The sequence below is a fragment of the Centrocercus urophasianus genome, unplaced genomic scaffold, assembly GCF_019232065.1.
Source record: "Centrocercus urophasianus isolate 14NV4802_14NV808 unplaced genomic scaffold, USGS_Curo_1.0 seq_16, whole genome shotgun sequence".
Classification (NCBI taxonomy): Eukaryota; Metazoa; Chordata; class Aves; order Galliformes; family Phasianidae; genus Centrocercus; species Centrocercus urophasianus.
This window is the reverse complement of record NW_024884711.1, coordinates 42,230,392-42,253,661: the sequence shown is the minus strand read 5'-3', so window position 1 is coordinate 42,253,661 and position 23,270 is coordinate 42,230,392. Positions and strand designations below refer to the sequence as shown.

The 23,270-nt window shown below is 44.6% G+C and overlaps 1 protein-coding gene across 1 annotated transcript; it reads right to left on the bottom strand.

The window, feature by feature from the left end:
• Window positions 1-1,543: 1,543 nt before the first annotated feature.
• On the bottom strand, window positions 1,544-22,207 carry ACVR2B (activin A receptor type 2B). Its single transcript, XM_042817432.1, has 11 exons — window positions 22,166-22,207; window positions 21,212-21,438; window positions 17,486-17,595; window positions 16,036-16,187; window positions 14,081-14,224; window positions 12,901-13,044; window positions 11,895-12,043; window positions 7,039-7,153; window positions 5,733-5,871; window positions 3,960-4,090; window positions 1,544-2,510 (listed from the first exon to the last, which is right to left on the bottom strand). The coding sequence occupies exons 1-11, from the start codon at window positions 22,205-22,207 to the stop codon at window positions 2,316-2,318; spliced, it is 1,548 nt and encodes a 515-aa protein (XP_042673366.1). The 3' UTR covers window positions 1,544-2,315.
• Between the last annotated feature and the right edge of the window lie 1,063 nt (window positions 22,208-23,270).

Genomic DNA, 23,270 nt, shown 5'->3' with positions numbered 1-23,270 from the left:
TGCTTAATAAATTCCATTTGTGCAAGGGTCCACGCTGACAGCTCGGCAGCGACAAGAAGTCCAATTCATGTACAGACTTTTGATTTTTCTGTTTGTTTTTTTCCTTCTCAAAGGATGATTAGCTCAGGACTGCATTTTGGCTTAATAGAAGGAGAAATCTGAATGTTCTGGCCATCCAATGGATATAACTTTGTCAGTCTAGCAAGACATAGAATTCATGTTAGATTCAAAGATCAAAAAATGAAACAAAATAACACTAAAAAAAAGAAAAAAGAAAAAGATGTACTGTCCTTTCGCTAAAACAGACAAGAATGAAAACAAAACACAGAATGGAAACAGCCTTCACAAATAAGTGTGAATAATGCCCAGGTACCTTATACAGGCAGTTATTCTACAACTGTATAGTTATTTACAATGGTGCTTTATAAAACAAACAACAACGACGACAACAAAATAAAAACAACGGTAGCACTTCCTAAAAGATTTTGGAACTTTTTTTCTTTTTTTTCTTTTTTTAAAACTCCCTTGTCATAAAAGCCAACTTACATTAAAATATACTTACTACAAGACAACACAACTAACAAAATATATAATAAAACTCATACAAGTAGAAAATTCTGAGGTATTTCTGGTTTGAGGTGGTCTGTGGTCATGAAGTTTTTAATTCTTTTTTTTTTTTCAGTTTAAGCCTCGGAAGCCACGTAACGTGTGTATGTGTGTGTTTTGTGTTCTTATTTTTTTTTTTTCTTTTTCCTTTTTTTAAACATTGCATGTTTTTGCAAATTAAAAAAATATCTCAATGTTGAATCAGCAGCATTAGGAACATTCACTGACTAGAGCAAGTTTATGGCATAATAAGAGTAATGGTATTTCAGAATATGCACCACTTTAAGACGAAAAGAGTTTAGTCGCAGAGTACGGAGAAAGCAGCGTCAAAGAAACCAGGCTGAGGGATGCTGAGGATCACTGCTGCTGCTCAGCTACCTCTGCACTCTGTAAATGTACAGCTCATGGGCTTCTCGGGTGCTACAGGAGCCATCTGCCACTGGTTCAGGTAATTTCCACCTCCCTACAACCCCAAATTAAAGAACAAAGAAAAATTACAGAGCCAGCGTTCACACTTCTCCGCCCTGCACCATCTGTGCCAGTGGCTGGGCTGGCAGATAATCAAACCCGAGGGCAACATTTCTTGCACTGACTCACACTTTAAGAGAGATGCAAACATCTTCTTATCTTCCAGTATTTTCTTCTAAGAACACATTTTCCCACCTCTTCCAATTACACTTCTTAAAAAGCAATCTTCCTGTTACTATCCAGATTTGAAAAATAGAAGGTAATTACAGTTCTGCTTTGTTCTCTTACCACCCAAGAGCCAGATACTGGAGGAAGAAGTAACCAGTGCCTTGCTTGAAACCACTGGCTCTTTAATTCTGCTTTCTCCACACACTGCAGCTGTTAATACTCTGCCCAGAAATGTCCTTCCCCTCCTCTAATGGTTACCTGAGAAGTAGCTCCATAGCAAATGATGTTTCCCCAAATGCTGCCAAGTCCAACGTCGCTCTCCCCACCCCCATTCTACGCTCCCCCCTTCAATTCTACCACCAAGAATTAACATTCGCCGCCCGGTTACTTTTTTCCATGTTACAATGACACCCGTTAGATCCGTAAAAGACACATCTGCTGTGTTTGTTTTTTTTTTTTTTTTTTTTTTTTTTTTTTTTTTTTTTTTTGAAGCTCACTTCCAAATAAAATAACCCAACACGGAACAGAACCCAGGAACGAAACAAAATGGGGAAAAAATCCTTTTGAGGAAGGTGTAATCTTATGTAACAGTCTTAAGTTTCCTCCAAAGTTTGCAGCATTGCGTTTTCTAAGATGATAGGTGGTTTTCCTTTATGTCACAGATGTTCTGCTCAGAAGACAGACTGATAAAGAGAAACCCAGAAAACTCAATTTAAAAAACAACAACAACAACAAAACAACTGAAGTGAGTTTGTTGAGGTTCTGAGGTACCTGCACCTTTTCTGCATTCATTAGTCGGCACCTGAATGCTTGCTGAAATGTCCATTTGTTAATACAGTAGAGCAATGTGCTGGTAAAATTGATCCAATCCAAAAATAATAATAATAATAATAATAACAATAATAATAAAAAGTCAAGATAAAATAGCAGCTGCATTCACGTGTTTGTTGGATTTTTATGGTATTTTTTTTTTCTTTCTTCGTGTGTTTTCTTTTTTTTTTTTTTTTTTTTTTTTTTTTTTTTAAACTTTTTTCAAATCCACTGAGTCTGGAAAGACAAAAGCGAACCAGGACTTAGATACTGGACTCTTTGGGCGGCAAGTCCACGTTGGTGACGGACGTCACGATGGAGACGAGGCAGTCCGAGGTAGTGCCGTTGACGGATTTGCGGATCTGAGCAATGCGCTCCTCGACGCAGCCTGCCGAGAGCCGAGCCTCTGCGTCGTGGTCCCAGCACTCTTCGATGGTCACGCAGAGCTGCGCCAAGCCCTGAGGAGAGAGAAAGGAAAGATAAACGTCTCCCCACGACGCGCAAATCAGCGCTCTGAGCACGGAGCTGCGGGTCTCCCTGTTGGTGGCGGGCGAGTTGGGACCGGACGGACCTTAAAGATCCAACTCAAATGATTCTGTGATTCTATCATGAGATTCGTTTTACAAAGCACTCTCAACACGTGTGTTATCAGGTTTTTTTGAACTTTCAGTTTCTAGGACTGAGGGCTTTGCTCACATCTGCCTTTTTTCATAGACCTGAAAGTACTTTTTTTCCCCACATCAAAGTACATCATGAAATTGAGCATTTAAAGCTTCAGAAGACAAGATATGAAGTGTTACAATTCCCATGATAAAACCACCAGTGCTGGCAGCACTGTATCAGTTACTACGAAATGATAGCTTTGTTTGCAATCGCTTCTGTACAATCCTCAAAATAACTGAATACAACACTTAGAGTACATGTTAGGAAGAAATTCTTTGCTGTAAGGGTGGGGAGACACTGAACTGGTTGCCCAGTGAGACTCTGGACATCCCCTCTCTGGAAGCACTCAAGGCCAAGCTGGATGGGGCTGTGAGCAACCTGGTCTAGAGGGAGGTGTCCCTGCTTATAGCAGAGGGTTGGAACTGGATGATCTTAAAGGTCCCTTCCAGCCCAAACCATTCTGTGATTCTATGATTCAATGAATGTTGCTGGAAGAGTACGGCTCTGTTTGAATCCCACTCACCCAGAAACCACCACACTTGTCTTTACTTACACTCAGCAGCTCTCCCTAACTTCCAGGCAATGCATTAGTACACCTGAGCCCAGCCAAAACAGCAGCAGTTTGGCCCAAATGGAGGCATTTAGCTTCTTACTGAAGCCCTGTGAGATTTCATAACCTGCTCCCTCCTTTCCCAGTCTGAAAAAATCAGCGCGCTTATTAAAAACGCTCATCTGAAATGATCTACCTCTGGGAAACCCACACTGCACTTTATTTCATTGTCTGTTTGCCTTCACATCTAATTAATTTTTCCCGTAAAAATGCTTCAAGTCTTGCATGCTATCTAGCTTGCGAGGAATACGTCTCTGCTGGTATGCACCATTCTCTCTTTCTCAATGAATGGGAACTTTCCATTATTTCACCATATTAAATGAGTCCTGCTAAACAAACACTCCACGATACGTTCCATGTTCATTTGCTGATTTTAATCAGCTGGTTTATCCTCTAAACACAAAAAGGAACAAAGGGAAAGGGGAAGCGTTCTCTGCCAAAGGTTGTGCTAGGACAGTACCAGGCAGTGGTGAGGACATGAAGGTCACCTGCAGTTTAGTTTGTGCCTCGAGGCTACCAGATTCCCAGAACACCATTTTCCCGCATTTTTTCCCTTTGAAGCTAACACATAACCACATCTCTCATTCCCATCATGCAGGAAAAAACATTTGCCCATCGACCAAGGGGGACATACAGGGTGTTTCAGCCAATGATCCTTGAAGATGGGGCGCATCTTCTTGTGAACGACCACTTCTTGCAGGTCCTCGAGGGATGGGTGCTGACCTATTTCTTCTTCAAAAGGCAGCATGTATTCATCCACTGGACCTACAGTGCAGGTGGAGAATTGGGTTAGTACAGAAACGGCCTGTGTGGAGCCACAGTCTCTGCAGAGCTGCACCCTCCCCATGCACAAGACATGGCTCCTCAACCCATCGCAGCAAAACAACCTAGAGAAAGGTTTCAGCATGAGCATAATTTCACTTTAGGCACTGAGTAGCAAGGTCAAGCGTACACAGCACTTGCAATCCCTTTTTTGACCTGGCTTGTTCTTAGATTTAAGTCAGCTCTTACCAGGTAGAGCCAGATGCACTTGTCCCAGGTGCTAGCTCCAAAGTGCAAAATGATTTTGGAATGCTTTAGTTCTACCAGTTATGGCTGTGAAATGCTCTGGGCCAAGAGAATGAGAGAACTGTTATGAAGTATCAGAGCAGACTCCAGACTGCAGCAATAACTTCTGCTCATCTAAACGTCATTTGGCCTTTGGCAATGTGCAGATGCCCTCTCAAAAAGCACAGCCCAGCTTAACTGATGAACTTTCTCAGGATGCTTGGTTGCATTACTTATGGTTTCCCAGAAGCAAAGAGTGATCTCTTTCAATAGCAAAGATAATTCGAGAGGGCTTTCCCAGACTAAAATCAAAGAGCCAACCACCTTAGCTGGTCACGAACTGGGACACCTAGAAAATTATGTTTAGGTACTTAAAACAAGCAAACAAACAGACAAGTCAACAACAAAAACGCCAATCACTAAAATATCTTATCATAGTTCCTGTTGACGCGATGCCCGTCAGCGAAACAAACTGAAATGCTTGTTCCAACAGACAACACAATAATGTTTGTGACCTTCCATTCCTCATCTTCAAAGAGGAATCAAAGCTATAAGAAGTTGTGCTAGTGATCACCAAGACAAACCTGCTGTTAGTCACACACACTCACAACCTATCCTAACAAATTGACAACACTGTTTCAGAAATCACACTCACTGCAAGATAGGGACTATTTGTCACTGAAGCCAGCAGACACAATTCTGACCATAACGATGCAACAGACCTGCACAGTGAAGTGATGCAATTTGCACAGTATCACTTCTGAATTAAAAGAGTTTGTGAGGTTAAGCTTAACTCCCCTTCATCCCTGCTCCTCTGGTATTTTATATGATCCACAAGAACTTTTTGAAAAAACACATACCTAGGTACACATCCTGATTATAAACAAGGACCTTAGTGCTATTACAATATTAACATTCATGTTTAAAGTCCAGGTAAGGTACTATTAATTCATGAGCTTGATATTCAGCATGGAGCACCCATATTGTCACAAGGAGTTGCAGCTTCCCTGACCAAGAACAAGGTCCTGCAAATGGCAAGGATGCACCAGAGAACCGATGCGCTACTCGGACAGAAAATGAATCCCATTTTGCAGCATCATTTTAGGATAAAAACCCTGAGAAAGGGAACAGCGTGGTATTAAAAGAAGCACTTTCAGACTTGAACATCACAAAAGATTCTTAACCACAGAGAATAACAGCTTACATTAAGAAACAAGCAAATGAAAAACAACTTAGCTGTCTAATGAAAACATGGCATTGATTTTTAATTTATTTTGAACAGAGCCAGGCCGTTCTGTGGGCCAGCAAACCGTGCTGAAACAAAGCCATTCCCCGGGGCAGAGGAGATCTTTATTCTTACCATCAACTGCTCTACATCTGGAGACTAACTCCCATAATACCAGTCCCATTGCATACATGTCTATTCTCAGGAAAGCGTCCCGTTGGAAGTTGATTGCTCCCTCTAACACTTCAGGAGCCATATACCTCCTTGTTCCCACCTGCAGAGAAAGAAACAGCACGAGTTAAATTCCAGTTGGACCCGTCAGCCTCTGTTGGTCAGAGATGAATGACAGCTGCCTTCATTAGCCTGTAGGCTACTTCTGCTAAATTTGCACCTCGCTTGGAAAACAACCAAAAGTGGGCTGTGCCTTCTAACATCGATTCATGATAGGTTCACTTCAGTCTACATAAGCTACCTGAAGGAAAAAGCCAACGTGCACGATGACTACGTGTGTGATATACATTCAGTGTGTGCTATTGGTCTGATTCAGATGCAGCGAGGCATGGTGAGTGCAGATGAAATCCTCTGCATCCCACTGCATCTCGCTCCAGCAGCACACGCTGCATGAGAAAACACTGCCCTTGGAGACAGGCACGACACCTTGAGGTCAAGGCAGACTCGGTTATTGAAGTCATGGAAAGTTCAAGCCCCTTTCACTAAAAATATATAAAAGAAGAGTAAAATCGATGTATTCTGAAGTGGTAGGAAAAAGTATAGGCATGAGTGCCCTGGATAAAACCAACCTCCTACATCCACAGGAATGGTAAAGCACAGACCCTGTGAAGTCCACTCAGCCCCGGTTTGGAAAGGATGCCCTCTCCTCACCATCGTGCACATCTAGGTGCATTCATTCTAGCTGAAAAGCCATACAGAACTCCTTGGATACCCATGGTGATGTAGATGGCAGAACTGAAGTCCACTCAGCCCCGGTTTGGAAAGGATGCCCTCTCCTCACCATTGTGCACATCTAGGTGCATTCATTCTAGCTGAAAAGCCATACAGAACTCCTTGGATACCCATGGTGATGTAGATGGCAGAACTGTAGGCTGTGATGTAGAGAAGGAAGAGCAGAATGTGGCAGAAAACACTTTTTTAAACATGGGAACTGAAATGTCTTTTAAAGCTTTTCTTTAGGGATTTTTCATCATGATTTTGCTATTACCTGGTGAAGTGGGGATAAGGGGAAGCCTAGATGTGAAAAAGCATGGAAAATGCTAGAAAAATCTAAAGAAAGGGAGCAAAAATAAGGAAAGCTATACGGAGCTAACCTGCAATGAAGGTGATCTCTCAGCCTCCAGTCTGCACCTGTACAAACCACTCCCAGACAGGTGGAGCTGTGGCTGGCCTGACTTTTTACAATCTGATTTTGAAAGATAATGATTACCTGTCCATGAGTGTCCCCTGGAGGTTTTCCAGGTTCAAACCGTACAGCAAGGCCAAAATCAGCTAGCACTGCCGTTAAGTCGTTCTTCAGCAAGACGTTTTTACTCTTGAAGTCCCTACAGAGAGATAAGAGGCAGGTTTGGGAGCGTTTATTATGGCATGGGGCTGAATCAGAGTGCAACGCACCACGCTGTAACCTCTAGGTATAACAGCTCTGGGTGGATCTGCTCTTTTTTTCTTTCCTTCTCCAGCTGCTTCCTGCTGTTGGTGTCTGTAAGATGCAAGTGGACAACCCTGTGCTGCTGGGTTAGGAGGGTTAGGAGCCATGTGTGATGTGAAGGTCTGTGCTCCTGCTCCCTGCAGGAGCTCACACTGCACTTCAGGCACATAACCCCAAGCATCCTCAAGCCCTGCCCACCAATGGAATGCATTCCAATCCTGTTGAGCTGCCCCTCTCTCAGAGAACAGCACACAGGGATGGCAAAAGGGCAAAGGAGGGAAAGAAAGCAGAGCCTCAGGAGGGACAAAGAGACAGCAGAAGTCCTGGGTAAATTACTCTCAAAACAAAATACAGATGATAAGATGGATGATCAGTGACTTTCTCACCTGCACTCTGAGTAAGATTTCACACTACTGGATAACTCTGTATCCCTCCCATCCCCACCAAAAGGTCTCGAAAGAAGCACATGCTAAAAAAAAAAAAAAAAAAAGGCCTATATATACATCCCATTCCATTCCAAATGGGATGAATATACAGCCCATTGGAAGGGACCTACAAAGATTACCAAATCCAACTGTCAGACTGCTTGGGGCTCACCCAAAGTTAAAACAAGACTAAAAGCATGATCCAAATGCCTCTACTAAGCACAGACTGGGCTGGAGCATCTCTCCTACAAACAAAGGCTGAGGGAGTTGGACTTCTTCAGCCTGGAGAAGAAAAGGCTGTGAAGTGACCTCATTGCAGTCTTCCAGTACCTAAAAAGAGCCTACAAACAGGAGGGGAGGTCAGTGGCCCTGCCTGTGGCAGAGGGGTTGGAGATTCATGGTCCTTGAGGTCCCTTCCAACCCTGGCCATTTTGTGATTCTGTGAGGGAAGTCAACTCTTTACAAGGGTAGATAATGGCAGGACAAGGGAAAATGGTTTGAAGTTGAAGGAGGGAAGATTTAAGTTGGATATCAGGGGGAAATTCTTTACAGAGAGAGTGGTGAGATGCTGGAACAGCTGCACAGTGAGGTTGTGGATGCCTCATCCCTGGAGGTGTTCAGGGCCAGGTTGGATGGGGCCCTGGGCAGCCTGGTCTGGTATTAAATGGGGACATTGGCGGCCCTGCATGTGGCAGGGGGGTTGGAGATCCTTGAGGTCCCTTCCAACCCAAGCCATTCTATGATTCTATGACATCTTCCTAGAAATCATCAGGTGCCAGTGACACTCTGGTCACTGCTTCTGCAGACTTTTACCATTGTCATCTATTATACTTATGTTTTAATTGCTGGATCGATCTCCCCTGAGCTGGAAAGCAAGCAGGGGAAGGGGTAAACCCACACTGAGATGAGCTGCCAAGATCAGAATTTTTCAGAATTATTCCTCTGCAAGTGGAGATGGTGGTTCTGAGCTTGAAGATGACTATAAAGGGACATTCGTGTCAGCCCTGTGCTACAGCACTGCCGTTTCAGGGCAGCTCAAGTGAGCCTGCAGGAGCCAGTGAGGGGGGATAGGATCCCACTGAGTTGCCTGACCAGGCCAGCCTTGTTCCTGAGGCTTCCTGCATTTTCATCTGAAAAGGAATGTTTGGTGATATAATTAAATTACAGACCTTAGACAGCATATGGCAATTGTCCTGTATGCTCAGCATTATAATTTCCCTATCATCAATTCACTCAGTGACCCTGCTGATTGCAGGACATTGCAGGCCTGCATAAAATAATTAACGAGGGCAGATACAATTGTTCTGCACCAGAGCGACCTGTCAAAATTCCTTGGGAAGAGAGAAACTGCTGGACCAGAGAGAAGGACTGCTGGCTGTGGCCTTGGATATCAGCACACCAGTGCAAAGCACCATGTGCTAAAGTCATCTCATGTCACCCAAGCCTCATTCTTAGCTTACAACATCAGAAGAAAGGATTTGCTCACAGTTGGCTAAACGTGGCACGATGGGCAGTTGTGGCTTGGGGCTTAGCATAGGGGAAATGGGTTATTCCCCTTTACAGCTGTGAAGGGAACCCTAGCAAACTGCCTCCTAGGGACATGGGGTTTCTAGGGAAACAGCTGGCCTTTTAGAGCCTGTAAAACATTTGCAGATCTCTGTTGCACATAAAAACACCACTACGTATGTATGACCTAATACATGCTATCTTAGAGACTGACAGCTTCCATGCTACAGCAGTTTCCCCACAGGCTCAGAAAGCAGCCATCACCTAATGACACGGATAAACGACTTTGCTCGATCGGCATTAGGGGATTACACCCTCCAGGATGGTACAGATTGCACATGAGATTCTTGCAAAGCTGTGGCTCAGCCAGGACCTCACAGAAATGACACGGCACTGCCTGAACCACACCTTTCCCAGGTGAAGTGAAATGCAAGCCAGAATCACTGCATGAGCGCTTGCTGCTCCTGTCTACCTGCACTGCAGTTATTTACATACTGACACAGAATGTGGCGATTTCCCTTTGTGCTTCTATTTTTCCCATCATAGAAACATAGAATCAGTAAGTCTGGAAAAGACCACTATGATCACCAAGTCCATCAGCCCAACCCCACCATGCCCGTTGACCCTCATCTACATGTGCCACATCTACATGTGTCTGGAAGGCCTTCCTGGTGTTCCACTCCATCACCTCCTTGGGCAGGCTGTGCCAGTGCATCACCACTCTTTCTGAGAAGACATTTTTTCCAAATTTCGAGCTTCATATCTACAAATTTCCCCATTTTCCCCTGTTTTCCTTTCTTCCACAACCACTTGAAGCTGGCAAGCGTGATCTCAACGCAAATGTCTCAAGCAATGGGAGAAAGCCTTAATCCAACCCACACCCACAACAGTTCCCACTAACACCATCACTCGTTAGAAAGGTTCCTAAAACAGCCACTGATAAAGGAAAGTGCCCTGAAAATGAGAAAATATCCTTTTCAGCGTCATGCTTCAATCAAGGGGCGAGCAAACAAGTAGTTTGTGCATTAACCCCATTTTGACACGAGAGATCTTATTTCCAGCTTCCACGTGGGGGCACTTTAGCACCGAGGAGCGATCCCATAACCTCCTGCTGTGCCGGGACCACAGTCCTACGAGTTTGCTCAAAGTCTGCAGAGCTGCGACTCAGGGAGTCCCACCTGGCCTTCCAGCAGCTTTGCACATATTTTATTAACCCATTCAATGATATCTCTGGCTATAAAAAGTATGTTGTGCTTTTGGCTTTGTTTTTTTTTTTTTGTTTGTTTGTTTGTTTTTTTTTTTTTTTTTTTAATGCAAAAGAGTGGGGTAATCCAAGGGAAATCTGCTATGTCCTGAAATCCCCCTTCTGTAGGTATGGACTCAGCTCACCCTAGCAGCGCATTCTCTATCTTTTGTCATTTGCTAAATGGATGGGAACACTAACGAGCACGATCTGTTGCTTTAAAGCCTTCCTGCAGCTTTTCACCACTCCCCACCCTCAGGAATTTTCCTGCATACACCGCTGCCTTTATTTCGTGGGGAACAAATGTCAGGGGCACAGGGTCAGCCCCAGGAGCAGCACAGAGGCAGCTGCAGGCTTTCACCAGCCCGCAGCTCCCACCAACCTCAAGATCTTGGGGGGGAGCGTGCACAGAGCCACCCTTGCAAAAACAGAGATTATCTCGCCTTATAGGAAGATGGCCCCACTTGATCAGATGCAAATTGCTGCAGCTGGGCACCGGGTTTAAGTCCCTCCTCAATGAAGAGCAGCGGATTACGCACGCTGCCACACAACCCGTGCAAATCCCTTCTGGAAAACTCCCCTCCTGCCGTGCCACCAGCAAACAGCAATGTTCAGCCAAGGCAGGAGAAGGATGCAGGGTTACAGAGGGCTACAACAAGCACTATTGCAGTGAAGATGGTTTCGTTGCTCCGTCTAGGATTCTGTTGTCCCCACATGTGAGCCAGGAGGTCTCAGATGACAGCCCCTTCCCCTGCTTTCTCTCATCAGCACCCTGGCACCACAGAACTACCACAAAAACAAACAACAGCTTTTTTCTGCATTTTCTCTATTGGAACCCACGTTCAGAAACTGTGGGAAGACATGAAGAGGAGTTATCAGTCGTACATACATAGGAAAGAATACACTCCATAAATACAAGTGCTGGTTGCCCAGAGAAGTTGTCAGGTCACCCAAAGAAGCTGTGGATGCCCCCTCCCTGGTGGTACTCAAGGTCAGGTTGGATGGGGCCCTGGGCCCTGATCTGGTGGGTGGCAACCCTGTCCATGGCGGTGGGGATGGAACTGGATGATCTTAAAGGTTCTTTCCAACCGAAGTCGTTCTATGATTCTATGATGTGATTTATGAAGCACAGCGCCTTCCAAGGGAGGTTCTGCAGCAACCAGGCTCCTTTTCACCATATATCAAGACAAGGTGAAGGCAGAGAGAAGCCCCCACCCTTCAGACGTGTGCCACAAACCACCACCAGCCACACTTACTATTTAGCAGACAAGACGCTGATTACTAGCTCTTTCCCATTTGAGATGTGGGTAAAAAAACCTCCTGTCTTAGCACAGGATTTGCTGGGATAAAAGGCATTTACTTCCCCAAACCACAATCTCCTCCTCTATTCAACAGCATCGTTTCAACAAGGTCACAAACATCTGAACACAGCACCTGAAAAGCATTAATGAAAGAGGCTGTACCTGTGTGCTATAGCAGGTTTGTGTCCTTCACCCTTGCACCACGGGACGTCCTCATGGAGATAAGACAAGCCACGGGCCATGGTTTCTGCAACATGGCAGAGCTCGTTCCAGCTGATGATATTGCCCTTCAGATAATCCGTGAGAGAGCCCTGAGAAACAGGACATCGTACGTTCTTAATCACAGCCATTGCTATGTGACAGATGTGCAGACTCATCGGTTTCATTTAGTTTTAATGAGTGCCTGAGAAATGTGAACCTTCATTTAACAGGCAAAAAATAAAACTAGCAAATGTTAAAAAAAAGAAAAGAAGAAGAAGAAATAAAATCCAGAAGCATTCACGAGTCCCTGGCTCATGAAAGCACAAAAAGTATATGGATATCTAAAATGTGTCCCAAATCTATTCATCTGCTTGGGAGATTGATGAAGGAAGGGACGAAGTAATTGCAAAAAGAACAAGTCATACAGGCTAGGAAAGAGAAAACATCTGCATGCAATAGAAGATGTTGCATCGTATCAACTGGTGGTGGAAATGATTGACTCAGAAGACCTTGGATTAAACAGAGGGATAATGCTGCTGGCTCAACCCTTGGTTTGTGTGTGTTTGTTTTATTTTAAGTGTTAGTCATGTTTGATAACTAAAGCAATTCAAGAAAGAGGAGGTATGCCCTCAGCTTCAAAAGCAAACACAGAGCCTGTCTGCAATTGCTGGGTTGGGAATGCAATGGCCCCAACCCCCAGCTCTCCCTGGCTCATCTCCACATGTTATGAGATGGCAGACACTGCATACGTGAGCTGTGTGCAGCCTATTGTGCCACCTCCCTCTCCTCAGGTCCCACCTTTCTTAATCTGATGTTTGTGCAGGAAAGTCTTGAAGGCTAAAGGAAGGGCCTTTGCAGAAGGGGAGACCAACTGGGGGAGCTTCTGGGAGAATATCAGCCATCAAACACTACTTCAAGGCCAGCCACCCCTGTGCTATCCCCAAATGAATGCACAACGATACGTTACCTTGTCGTGGAACGCTGTGATCAGCCAGAGCTCTGTCTCTAGGTTTGTCCCTCTTTTCTCTGCTGCGATAAATTGCAAAAGGTTTTCATGCTTCATGCCAGGAGTATTGAAAATCTCCCTCTCACTCTGCCAAGATTGCTTATCCTAAAGCAGAGAGAAACATACCATCGAAGATCACACTTCCCTTTAAAGCAAACAGCTTCTTTAGCCCAGTCAGAGCTGCTCATGTCCCTCTCAATACATCCCTCAGCATTAGGATGTGATGCACCCCTTTGAAATGAGGCTATTTTCCTACAGGGTAGATGCTGGAAGAAGAATGGAAATCATTGTTCCCAATCACTCTTCTCCAAAATTCTCATGTTTGGGCAGGGGGGTGGGATCCAAACCCAACCTCACTGAGAAATAAGACTTCTCAAGATTTTCTAAGAAAGCAGTAAGGAATAAAGCCTGTGCACACAGCACCCAGCTCTGCATTGTAGCTGTAATTGTTACAACTGCAAATCCAATCTAGACTGTATTGAATATTTACTAGTAGGTCACAGCTGGCATGGACAGAAGATGTGCAAATCTCCTTTAGCAATGCTATGACAACAAATACAGGGAGAAAAAAATTAATGAATAAGGAGACAGCGAAAGAGCACAAAGACGTTTCAGTCATTCCTCTTTCATTTGACTTTTGATTGCTCTACTCATTCTATTTGCAATTCCTAATAGTCAAGCCAGGAGCATTCAAAGGTTTCCTGAAGTGGAAGAAGTGAGCTGACAGACACATTGCAGTGCAGTGAACTTGCACAGCACTGGGGTTGTGTCTCTGTAAGCTACAAACTGTTTGCTAGCTTGGGGTCTGGGTTTACAGCCTTCCTGGATAGGACACACAAAGCTAAGCATTTGGTCCTTCATGTGCACTTCAAGCACTGCAGTCCAACTTCTGACAACATGGACTTTTTGCAGTAGTATTAAGAACCTGAAGATTCAAAATGTGCTTGTTTGCCCTTCTTGCAACAACTACTTCAGGAAGCATTTGGTAATGAGATATCACAGGGGAAAGTATAGGCGAGGTCCTTGAACTATTTCCTCCAGCCTTTGTAATGGTAGTGACAACACCTCCACGGATACTCAGAGCATCTCAACACTGGCACGGCAGACCTGTGGGTGAGCTCAAGGGTGATGCCCTTCTCACCTGAATTGGGAAGATTTTCACTGCTACGTAGTCATTCATCAGCTGAGCCTTCCACACGCAGCCGAAGCGTCCCCTGGCTTTGATCTCCAGGAGCTGTAGAGGTTTTAGGCCAACCAGGGGAGAAGGAGGTGGTGGGCCGGGGTCCTGCACAGGAAAACAACAGTCACAAGCTGTAGCAGGGGCATAAAACAAAGCAGGGGAATCACAGAATCCCAGAATGACTTGGGTTGAAAGGGACCTCAAGGATCATCAAGCTCCAACTCCCCTGCCAACCTCCATATTTAATGCTAGACCAGGCTGCCCAGGGCCCCATCCAACCTGGCCTTGAACACCTCCAGGGATGGGGCATCCACAGCCTCTCTGGGCAGCTGTTCCAGCACCTCACCACTCTCTCTGTAAAGAATTTCCCCATGATATCTGACTTAATCTTCCCCCCTTCAACTTAAAACCATTTTCCCTTGTCCTGCCATTATCTACACTTGTAGATAATGACTCCCCTCCTATTTATAGGCTCCCTTTAGGTACTGGAAGGCTGCAATGAAGTCACTTTGCAGCCTTCTCTTCTCCAGGCTGAACAAGCCCTCAGCCTGTCTTTGTAGGGGAATGGAGAGGTGGTGTGTGGCAAAATGTGCAAAGGATTATAGAATATCCCAAGTTGGGTGAGACCAACAAGATCACCAAGTCCAGCTCCTGGCTCCATGCCTGACAAACCAAAATCCAAACCAAAATCTGAGTGTGCACTGCATATCCTTCAAGGAAGGGAACAAGGTCACCATACTGTTTATTACAAATTACTGATGTGCTGTTCACAGCCAGAGCAGCACAAAATTCCCTATTTTGCTTTGTGAGATATTTGTATGGAACATATATAACAGTCTATGCCTTCAAGAGTCACTTTGTGTGTCAAACTTCTGCCTGTCATCCTCTGGCAAAACCTGAACTTTCTACTGTTTTCAAAGCAAGAGCTATTTTAGGCTGTAAAACATTGATGACCTCAAGGCTGCCTCCTGCCAAAAGTAGGAACTTTTTCATCTTTGCGATTCAACAGCAAAATACACCTAAAACCTCCAGCTGCTTTGCACTTCATCTAGGATGCTTCCCATAGCCCTAGCAATGGGCAGTAAACAGGTCTATCAGGGTAATAAAGATAGCATCTGTTTAAACTCCGCATTTGAATGGGAGAACAACTTAAGTCCCACCTACACCTGATTCTGGAGCTCTCTCCTATCTGCTTGCAATTTGCAAAGCTCACAGTATGGTCCCTACAAGGTGGAGGAGGAAGGCAGAGGTAGCTGCTGGTCTCCTTTTAAGAGATCAGAAGGTTCAGGGCACAGCAGAGCCAGCAAAGACCAGTTCTCTATGGCTCTGGGCTGTGAGGATGACCTTCTGCATGCATTCTCTGATGGCTCATAAAAGCTGAGCTTCAGCAGGGAAAACATCTCCTCTCACCCCATAAAACTGGTAGGAACTTACTTATCTCTACAATTTCTACTCCTCTGCAAAGTTAGCTGAAATTAGGCAATGGGTTTGACAGTTTTGAGGAAAGAATAATGACCAAGCAGGGTTGTGTAACTCATCCCTTTGGAATTTTGGAAATCATGATAACCTGGTCAAAACCCAACAGCCTCACAGCACTGCCATGGGGCCTACTGTAGTGCTGACTTGAAAAAGATGGAGAAGAACAGTTAGGCCACTTGGAAAACGTTAAATGTAAAGGAATTTATCCTTAGGGGGTTGGTGAGGCAGTGGGACAGGCTGCCCAGAGAGGCTATTGATCTTCTCAAGGTCAGGTTGGATGAGGCTTTAGGCAACACAGTCTAGTGGAAGTCTCTGTCTATGGCAAGTAGATGATCTTCAGCATCATTTCCAAACCATACTGCCTCATAATTCTGTGATAAACTTCTCCATAAAGTCCAAACAGAGGGGATCAACTTGGAGAACCCAGAGCTCATTACCTCATTGATGTCAACGTGCCCGTAGGGAGGCTTGCGGTGCCGATACATCCAGAAGGCCAAGAGGATGGCCACTGACAGGACAGCAATGGGCAGCAGAGAGTACACCAGGATGTTAAGCAGGGAGGGCGTTGGTGGTGGTGGCTCATATATGACTGTAAGGAAAGAAAAGGGTAAACGAGGGGAAGGACTTCTTAGACGTGCAAACACACCATCAGCTACTTGTCCAAATATAATTAAACACCCCTCTTTTCCTCTACTCCGGAGTCTATAAGGCACAGTGGTATGTCTCACTGCATCCAGCAGAATTTGTAAGACTCCATCATCTACTCTTTTCCACGTTGCTGTTACGAATGATCCAGTGGTCCAAATCATACTCTTTGGATTGAGCTCCCCTCTGATCTTTATTTAAGATGGGCATTTTTTCTGAGATACGTAAAGACAGAAAATTTCCTTCTCTTAACCCTTCTGAAGATATTAAGCAAACACGAAACCCCTCTCAGTGCTGCTTTGCCTTGTACAGTGATTGACAAGATGTCAGTTTTTAGCAAAATGCTGCAAGAGCCACAATCAAATGCACTATTCCCACAGTAGCTCTTGTTCCAAATTACATCAGTGCAGTTGAGATACAAACAATGGGAATACTAAATGGAGCCATGTTGCTATGTTGGAGACAGGGAAGGAAAAAATAGCAAGACTTGCCAAATAAAACAAAAAACTGTGAGAGAAAGAATATTTGCTACTAGGTTGCTACGGGTACGTTAATAACAGGAGATAATAAAAATCATGTAAACAATTAAAAACCCAACAGGAAAGCCTAGGAAAATCTGATAATGGTCTGTGGGGATATCTCAGTATATGCAGGTAGTTGATAGTAAAAGAAACCATGCTAAGAAAAGATACACCTGCTTTAGTAATTTTCATTGAAGGATACCTTTGTGAGCCTACAGCAAAAGGAATAATCATTTTTCTATTAGCCTCAAAAGAAGAACCTGCTGTGACTATTTATTTCTTGAAATATATCCAAAAATACCCATTTCCTTTTAATTCCCAGACCAAAAAAATGCTGCATCTTAGCCAATAAAACAAGGTTTCGGGTGTTTGTGAAATGAAAATTATTGAAGGTGTCAGAATGCCTTTATGAATTTGTGTCTTGATCTACCTTGTGTGAGTCACACTGCTCTCTACCTTGCATGCTTGCTTTTGCTAAGAGCCTACTGCAAACCAAGGGAACCGAATCCTCTCTGCTGACACATGAGATGGTGGTACAATACACTTCAACCAAAGCAAAATGACATTAAAAAACTGTTCTTAAGGAACCCCAGTATTTGGGCTTGTAACCAACTGACCACATGTGTGCTCTCAGATATGTGTTTGTGATCAACATCCAGCAACCCGAATCAGGTCAAGATGAAGAAACCCCCATCAACACATCATCCACAGCACACCTCACCTTCTGGGCCGGTTACTTCAGGCAAGTGGGTAAATTTCTCATTGCAGTAGTTGCCCTCGCAGCAGCAGAAAAACACTTGAGGGTTTTCTTCTGTAGCTACGCACTCCTGCCTGCATCACACACAGCAGCGAAGGGGAGAGAAAAAACAACGTCAGTCAACTCATGTTTGGGAGCTAATGCAGAGCTTCCCCCAGATTGTCTTCTCGTGTCCCCTTCCACCAGCACAGCTCCACAGGCTCTGCTTGCAGGAAACTTGGCACTCAAATACCCCAGTGAATAGCAAGGACCCTCAAAAAGGCCATAAAGGAAACAAATGCTTCCATATGTACTGAAAGCATTAGATGGCAAGTAATAAATAACAGCAGGCTCCGCTAAGTGAATGAGAAACAGAAAAGCAATGAAGAGATGCCTCGTTCCCTGAGAAGTGTTGTTCCTGCAGCCTGCACGTATGCTGCCGAGGGTGAAAGGAATTTAGGCATGCTGTAAAGCTGATGCTATAAAGCACATACAAAGAGGGCTGCATGAAGGCTGCTCTCACAGGCAGAAGCATCCCCAGCTCCCTAACTCTACATATTACAAGGGTACCAGTCACCAGCAGCGCCTCTGACTGCCGAAAGCAGGTGGGAAGCTGCAGGGCTTTTTGTTTTGGTTTTTATTTTTCCTTCTGAGTTTAATCTGCAGTGCCACCTCCTTCTCCTTTAAAAGAATCCCATACCCGCACAAAAGCCTGAAAGGAATTCAGGCTGCAGCTCTCCTGTTTCTCATTTGCCCGTTCTCCAGGTAGCCCTCTTAGCACTGAGGTTTCCCTCTGTACTTCCACACGTCCTCCCTCTCCCACAGATCGATGCAGTGATATCTTCAGTGCCCTGGCAGAAATTTCTTTCTACTTCTTAAATACCTGCTTCCCTTCCCTGCCACTTTTTGCCAGGTTGCCCTCTGCTTTTAGTTATTTTGTTCCCTCCGCAGAGAGCTGTATCAAACTATTTCCTGAAGACCGGCTAAATTATATGCATGACTTCCTTCCTTCAACCACTCGGAGGAAGCAGCAAAACAATCATATGTGTTTGACATTATTACTCATTTATGAACCCACGCCAAGCCTCCCTTTCTGTGCTATCACTGACATAATGCCACGAGAAGAATGGAAAGGGCTCTCTCTCCAATCATCGCGCAGGGTCTCTGTCAGGACCTTTTTTGGGGGGGGGAAAAAAAGCAGCTTTAGATAAAATGGCTCATGGAAGCACTTGGTGGGCTTGGAGAGCTTTTTCTGCTTCAATTTCAAAGAAGAAAGCAGCTATTTGAGTCATTCAAATGGACAAAGATATTTCAACAAGTTAAGCAACGCTTCCAGATGCTTTTCCCTGAAATCAGATAACAAGCCCTTCAGATTTCACCACATCAGTATCAGAATCTTCAATAGCAAAGACATCCTTTGCTAAATCTGTCGGTTCAGAAATCAAGCTAATGAATGAAAACAGCCTGCTCCGCATCTGCAGTTCATTATCCCAGTTGGTGTGTGCTCAGGGCAGCCATCCAGGTACGTATGACACGTTATACTTAGCAAATATTAAAAACGATGCGGTGGGAGAGAAAGACACATTATTCCATGGTAGCAGAGTGCAGGTTTTGGAGCAGTTCATGTGGTCTTGAAGGGAACGTGAGCACAACCTCTGCTGTGTAAATAAACGAACAGCGCATGGTTGATTTTTAAACAGTCCTTTCTCCCTGTAGCCTTCAACGCTCACACGCCATGTTCTTGTTACCTTAAGATAGACAGCAGAGGAAGGAGTCATTACCCTCAGCATCCCAACTGTTGCATTCCTGCATGCGTCACCTTTCCGTGACAAAGATGGAGCAGTTGGCACATCACACCGAGTGCTGCCGATGCGCTCAACCCAGCAGAGTTACGGGAAGACAGGGCAGGGCCGTGTCCTGACAGCTCCAGGAGCATCACCCAAGGAGCTCAGCATCCCACACAGTGGTACTCTGGATAAAAGGCATCAACACAACACTGCTGGCTGCAACAATCAACTTTTAAACCATTTTTACCTTCTCGAGATACGCTACCTGCATGAAAGACTGAAGAGGGCACTCAAGGGAAAAAAAAAAAAAAAAGAAAAGAAAGAAAAGAAAGAAGAGACTCATTTTAAACTGCCTTTATTTAATTAAGGCTAACCTTTAATTCAAATGCTGCTTTCAACACTCACATCGTTTCCTAATTCTCAGATCTTTTTGCTCCGCCCTGAACTGCGACTTCGAAGAATCAGGCTGTGGGATAATGGATGCTCAACCTCGCAGTTGTGAAAAGGCTGGTGAGGAGCCCTGGAAATTTTGCACCATTGTAACAGAGCAACACGTTATGACAAAGATTAAGAAGCACTACATCCCCGTGCAGAGACACTCAGTGACAATACAAGTGTCACTGTGTATGAGAGCAGGCAATGAAAGGAGAAATCTGTTTACAGTAAACACTTCTGCTTGTAAGTAGGGAACTGGAGTGACCTTCTGTTCTCAGAAGGATCGGTGTTAAGATGACTAATAGGCCAAGAAGGATTGATTTATCAGGAAAGAATAAAAATTTCACTATATATAGAGCGCATACAACTGGCAAGGGAATAGGTGTGGTGGGAAAGTAACCTCAGCGCTAATAAGAGAAGGAAGAGGAGGAACTACTCACAGCCAGGACAAGCCAACAGACACAGAACCAGGGCTGGTGCACAATGACTAACGGAAGCTTCCAGCCTTCGGACAAAGCTGGTTTCAGCTTAAGCCCCGTGGCTTAAGACTTGATGTCCTAAAAACTTCTGGAATCAGAATGTGCAGCGGTGACTGACTGATTGGGAAGGATGCTGTGATTGGACAAAGGTGACAGCATCTTATATTGGTGTGACACAAAGGTAAACCTTTGAATGTTACGTTCTATTAATCCTTACTGATGGGGCTGGGTTTTGGTTGGTTGGTGTTTGTTGTTTTGTTTTTCTTTTAGCAGAAACCCCTGCCTGAGCCCAGAACCACCAAGCATTGTCCTTTTGAACTGCAAAACTTCAGAAGGCCATTTTCTATAGTGCAGTTATTTCCCCTCTGTAGAACTGCATCAAGGGGAGCGAGAAAAGACTGGTTTATTCTCCCAGCTATTTAATGAGGCTGGAGCCCTCCCACTACAAAGCTTCTTTACTTCTCAGCTCACTACAGGCAACAACACTCAAACACGCTTTGCTTTCACTGCCTCACTCTTTCTCCCAGCTCGTCTCAACTCAGCTGAAAAACAGCAAAACTTTTTGCAACATCACAAATGCCAGAATATCTCAACCTCTAAATGCCCCCAGATATCCGTGTTTTTTTCTTTTTTTTTTTTTTCTAGAGAGCTCCAAATGATTCCAAGTTTTCCTTTGTATCGCCAAATGCTCTTGGAAGAACATATTGGTCTTCATTTGATGGTACAGGACACGTTTTTCAAAGCATGCCAGAATTATCAAAGCCTTGCTAAAGGAAAAAAAAAAAAAAAAAAGGAAAAAAACCACAACAAAACTAAAACTGCATTTTGCAGCTTTTATTTAGAAAGTAATGTGACAATTTTGAGAGCTGCTTTAGCAACAGAGGTAATTACTGGGGATGAATGGGCCAATTGACTTGGACTCGCTTTCTTTTCCTCCATGCAAAAACCATGAGCCTTTGCACTTAGAGGAACGATTAAACCTGCATTCAGATAACCAGTTAGGCTATTACCTGTCATAACAGTTGAAGTCATCTAACCAGCAGCCTTTCTTCACCAGCTCGATGGATCCCGAGTTGTTTCTCCAGGAGGCGTAGCAGTGGAGCCGCTTGTCCTTCTCCCCCTCGCAGCGCTCCACGCCGCTCTGGTTGGTCTTCTCCAGCTCCCAGTTGGCGTTGTAGTAAATACATTCCCTCGTCTCTGCCTCCCCGTGACCTGGTCCTGAAGCAAAATTCAAAGCCTAAGTACGTTCAAGCAACATCATTAACAGATCTCAGGAGGCACAGCTCCATGGGGCTTGGCTTTGGGTGATGCAGGCGTTAGTATCGCTCTCTACCATAGATAAAATAAGCATATCACAGATGTAAGCTTCAGCACAGGGTGTTTTCCTTTGCCAGTGGATGTGAAGAACAGAGATCAGGTTTGACTTAGTTCACACCAGGAGCTTGTGGAAAAGCCAAGAGTCCAACAGAGACCCACAGGTCTCCTCTGGCCCAAGCAACGCACACAACCGTAGCACAGGAGGGTACAAGATAACCCATTCCTGGTGTTTTTCAACCACAGAAATCCTGTTTAGGAACAACAATCTCCGAGCGTGCTGCTCGCTGGGCTGTCACACAATGCAGTTACACACTCCCTCTCCATCACTATTTCAGGAAGCACTGTCTAAAAATAAACAGTTTATTATGCGGATAGGACGTAACAGGGAATAGATAATATTCAACCTGTAGATGAGAGCCAGACCAGCCTCATCTCACTTAGATCCCGTTTCAAGCTTATTTTGGTAAGGTGCTGCTAAATGCCACATTTTATGTTGTGGTTGCCGTGTTTCGTGCCCCTTTCTACCCAACAAACATCTTAAGCAAAAGCAACTCTATTCGCTGAACAACTGCAGCCACACCAAATGGACCTTTGGCCACCACGAACCAGGGACTCTCCATAACCTTTTCCTCATACTAACTTTTTACCAAGAAGTTCTGCAGGTCTCCCAGGTGAAGGAATTCCTTCATGGCCACCAGACCGCACAGCACAAACACAACTATAGGTATTATCAGCTTGAAAAAGGAATCAAGCAAGGGAACACTGGTATCTCCATGTGAAATATTTTGTCTTAAGTCTTAGAAATTCTCTCTTCATTTGGAAATACTCTGCTCTGTGACATTTTGATGATTTGTTTAAAATGAAAGGAAGGGAACCAAACACATGAGTTGGAATAGGATACCCTGAAACATCACCAGGAAGTTCAAGACTTTGTGAATCCTGAGATGCCCTGCAGCCATCTCTCCTTGGGATTGCCCAACCCAAGGCGAGGTCAGAGCTGGCCATTATATTGATGGATTGCAGTCACAGAAAACATAAGTATCTCAATGGAATGTGTTGAGTGGGTAAAAAGCTTGAATGGCTCCATCAGGATGGCAAAATGAAAGTGCTGAGCCCTCAGAAAAGCCAGACCTCTGCAAAACACAGTACTCCACTGGCAGGATAATTTTGTAGTGCTTTCTTGACTGTGCTTTCTCCAAAGGTATGCAAGGTCTAATGTTGAGATTAAAGCAGTCAGAGCCATGTCTGGACAATCTAAATGCAAACTTGTCTGTGATTACTGCTCAACACAGCAAATAAGGCACTTCTGAAAGGTCTCTAAAAGGTGATTCAGTTTGGCCTTCAGGAAACACTAAGCAATGAGTGGCTTACAGCCAGCAGAGAGAACACTCTGCCTAGGTCTGGGCACCAGATCCTGGCTTCCTGTAGCATCAGTTGCCCTATCTGAACACTCATCTACCACCAATTTAAGTGTACTCACAACACCCAGCCAGAGAAGGAAGCACTACTCTAATCCCAAGAGCTGAAGCATGAGGACTAAAGGACTTGTTCTAAGTGAACAGGGAGGAAGCCTGACCTGTCTGCACCTTCTGAAGCTGCTACATCTCCAAACTGTTCCCAGAATCAGCTTTCAATTTTGCAGGGATCAGAAGTGTGTAAAGCAGCAAGGAGATGCCATTTGAGCTGGAGAATGCACTCAAGCTACTGCATGCAGTCCCATCTACTGCACCAGTTTTTAGCTCTCAAGAGGCA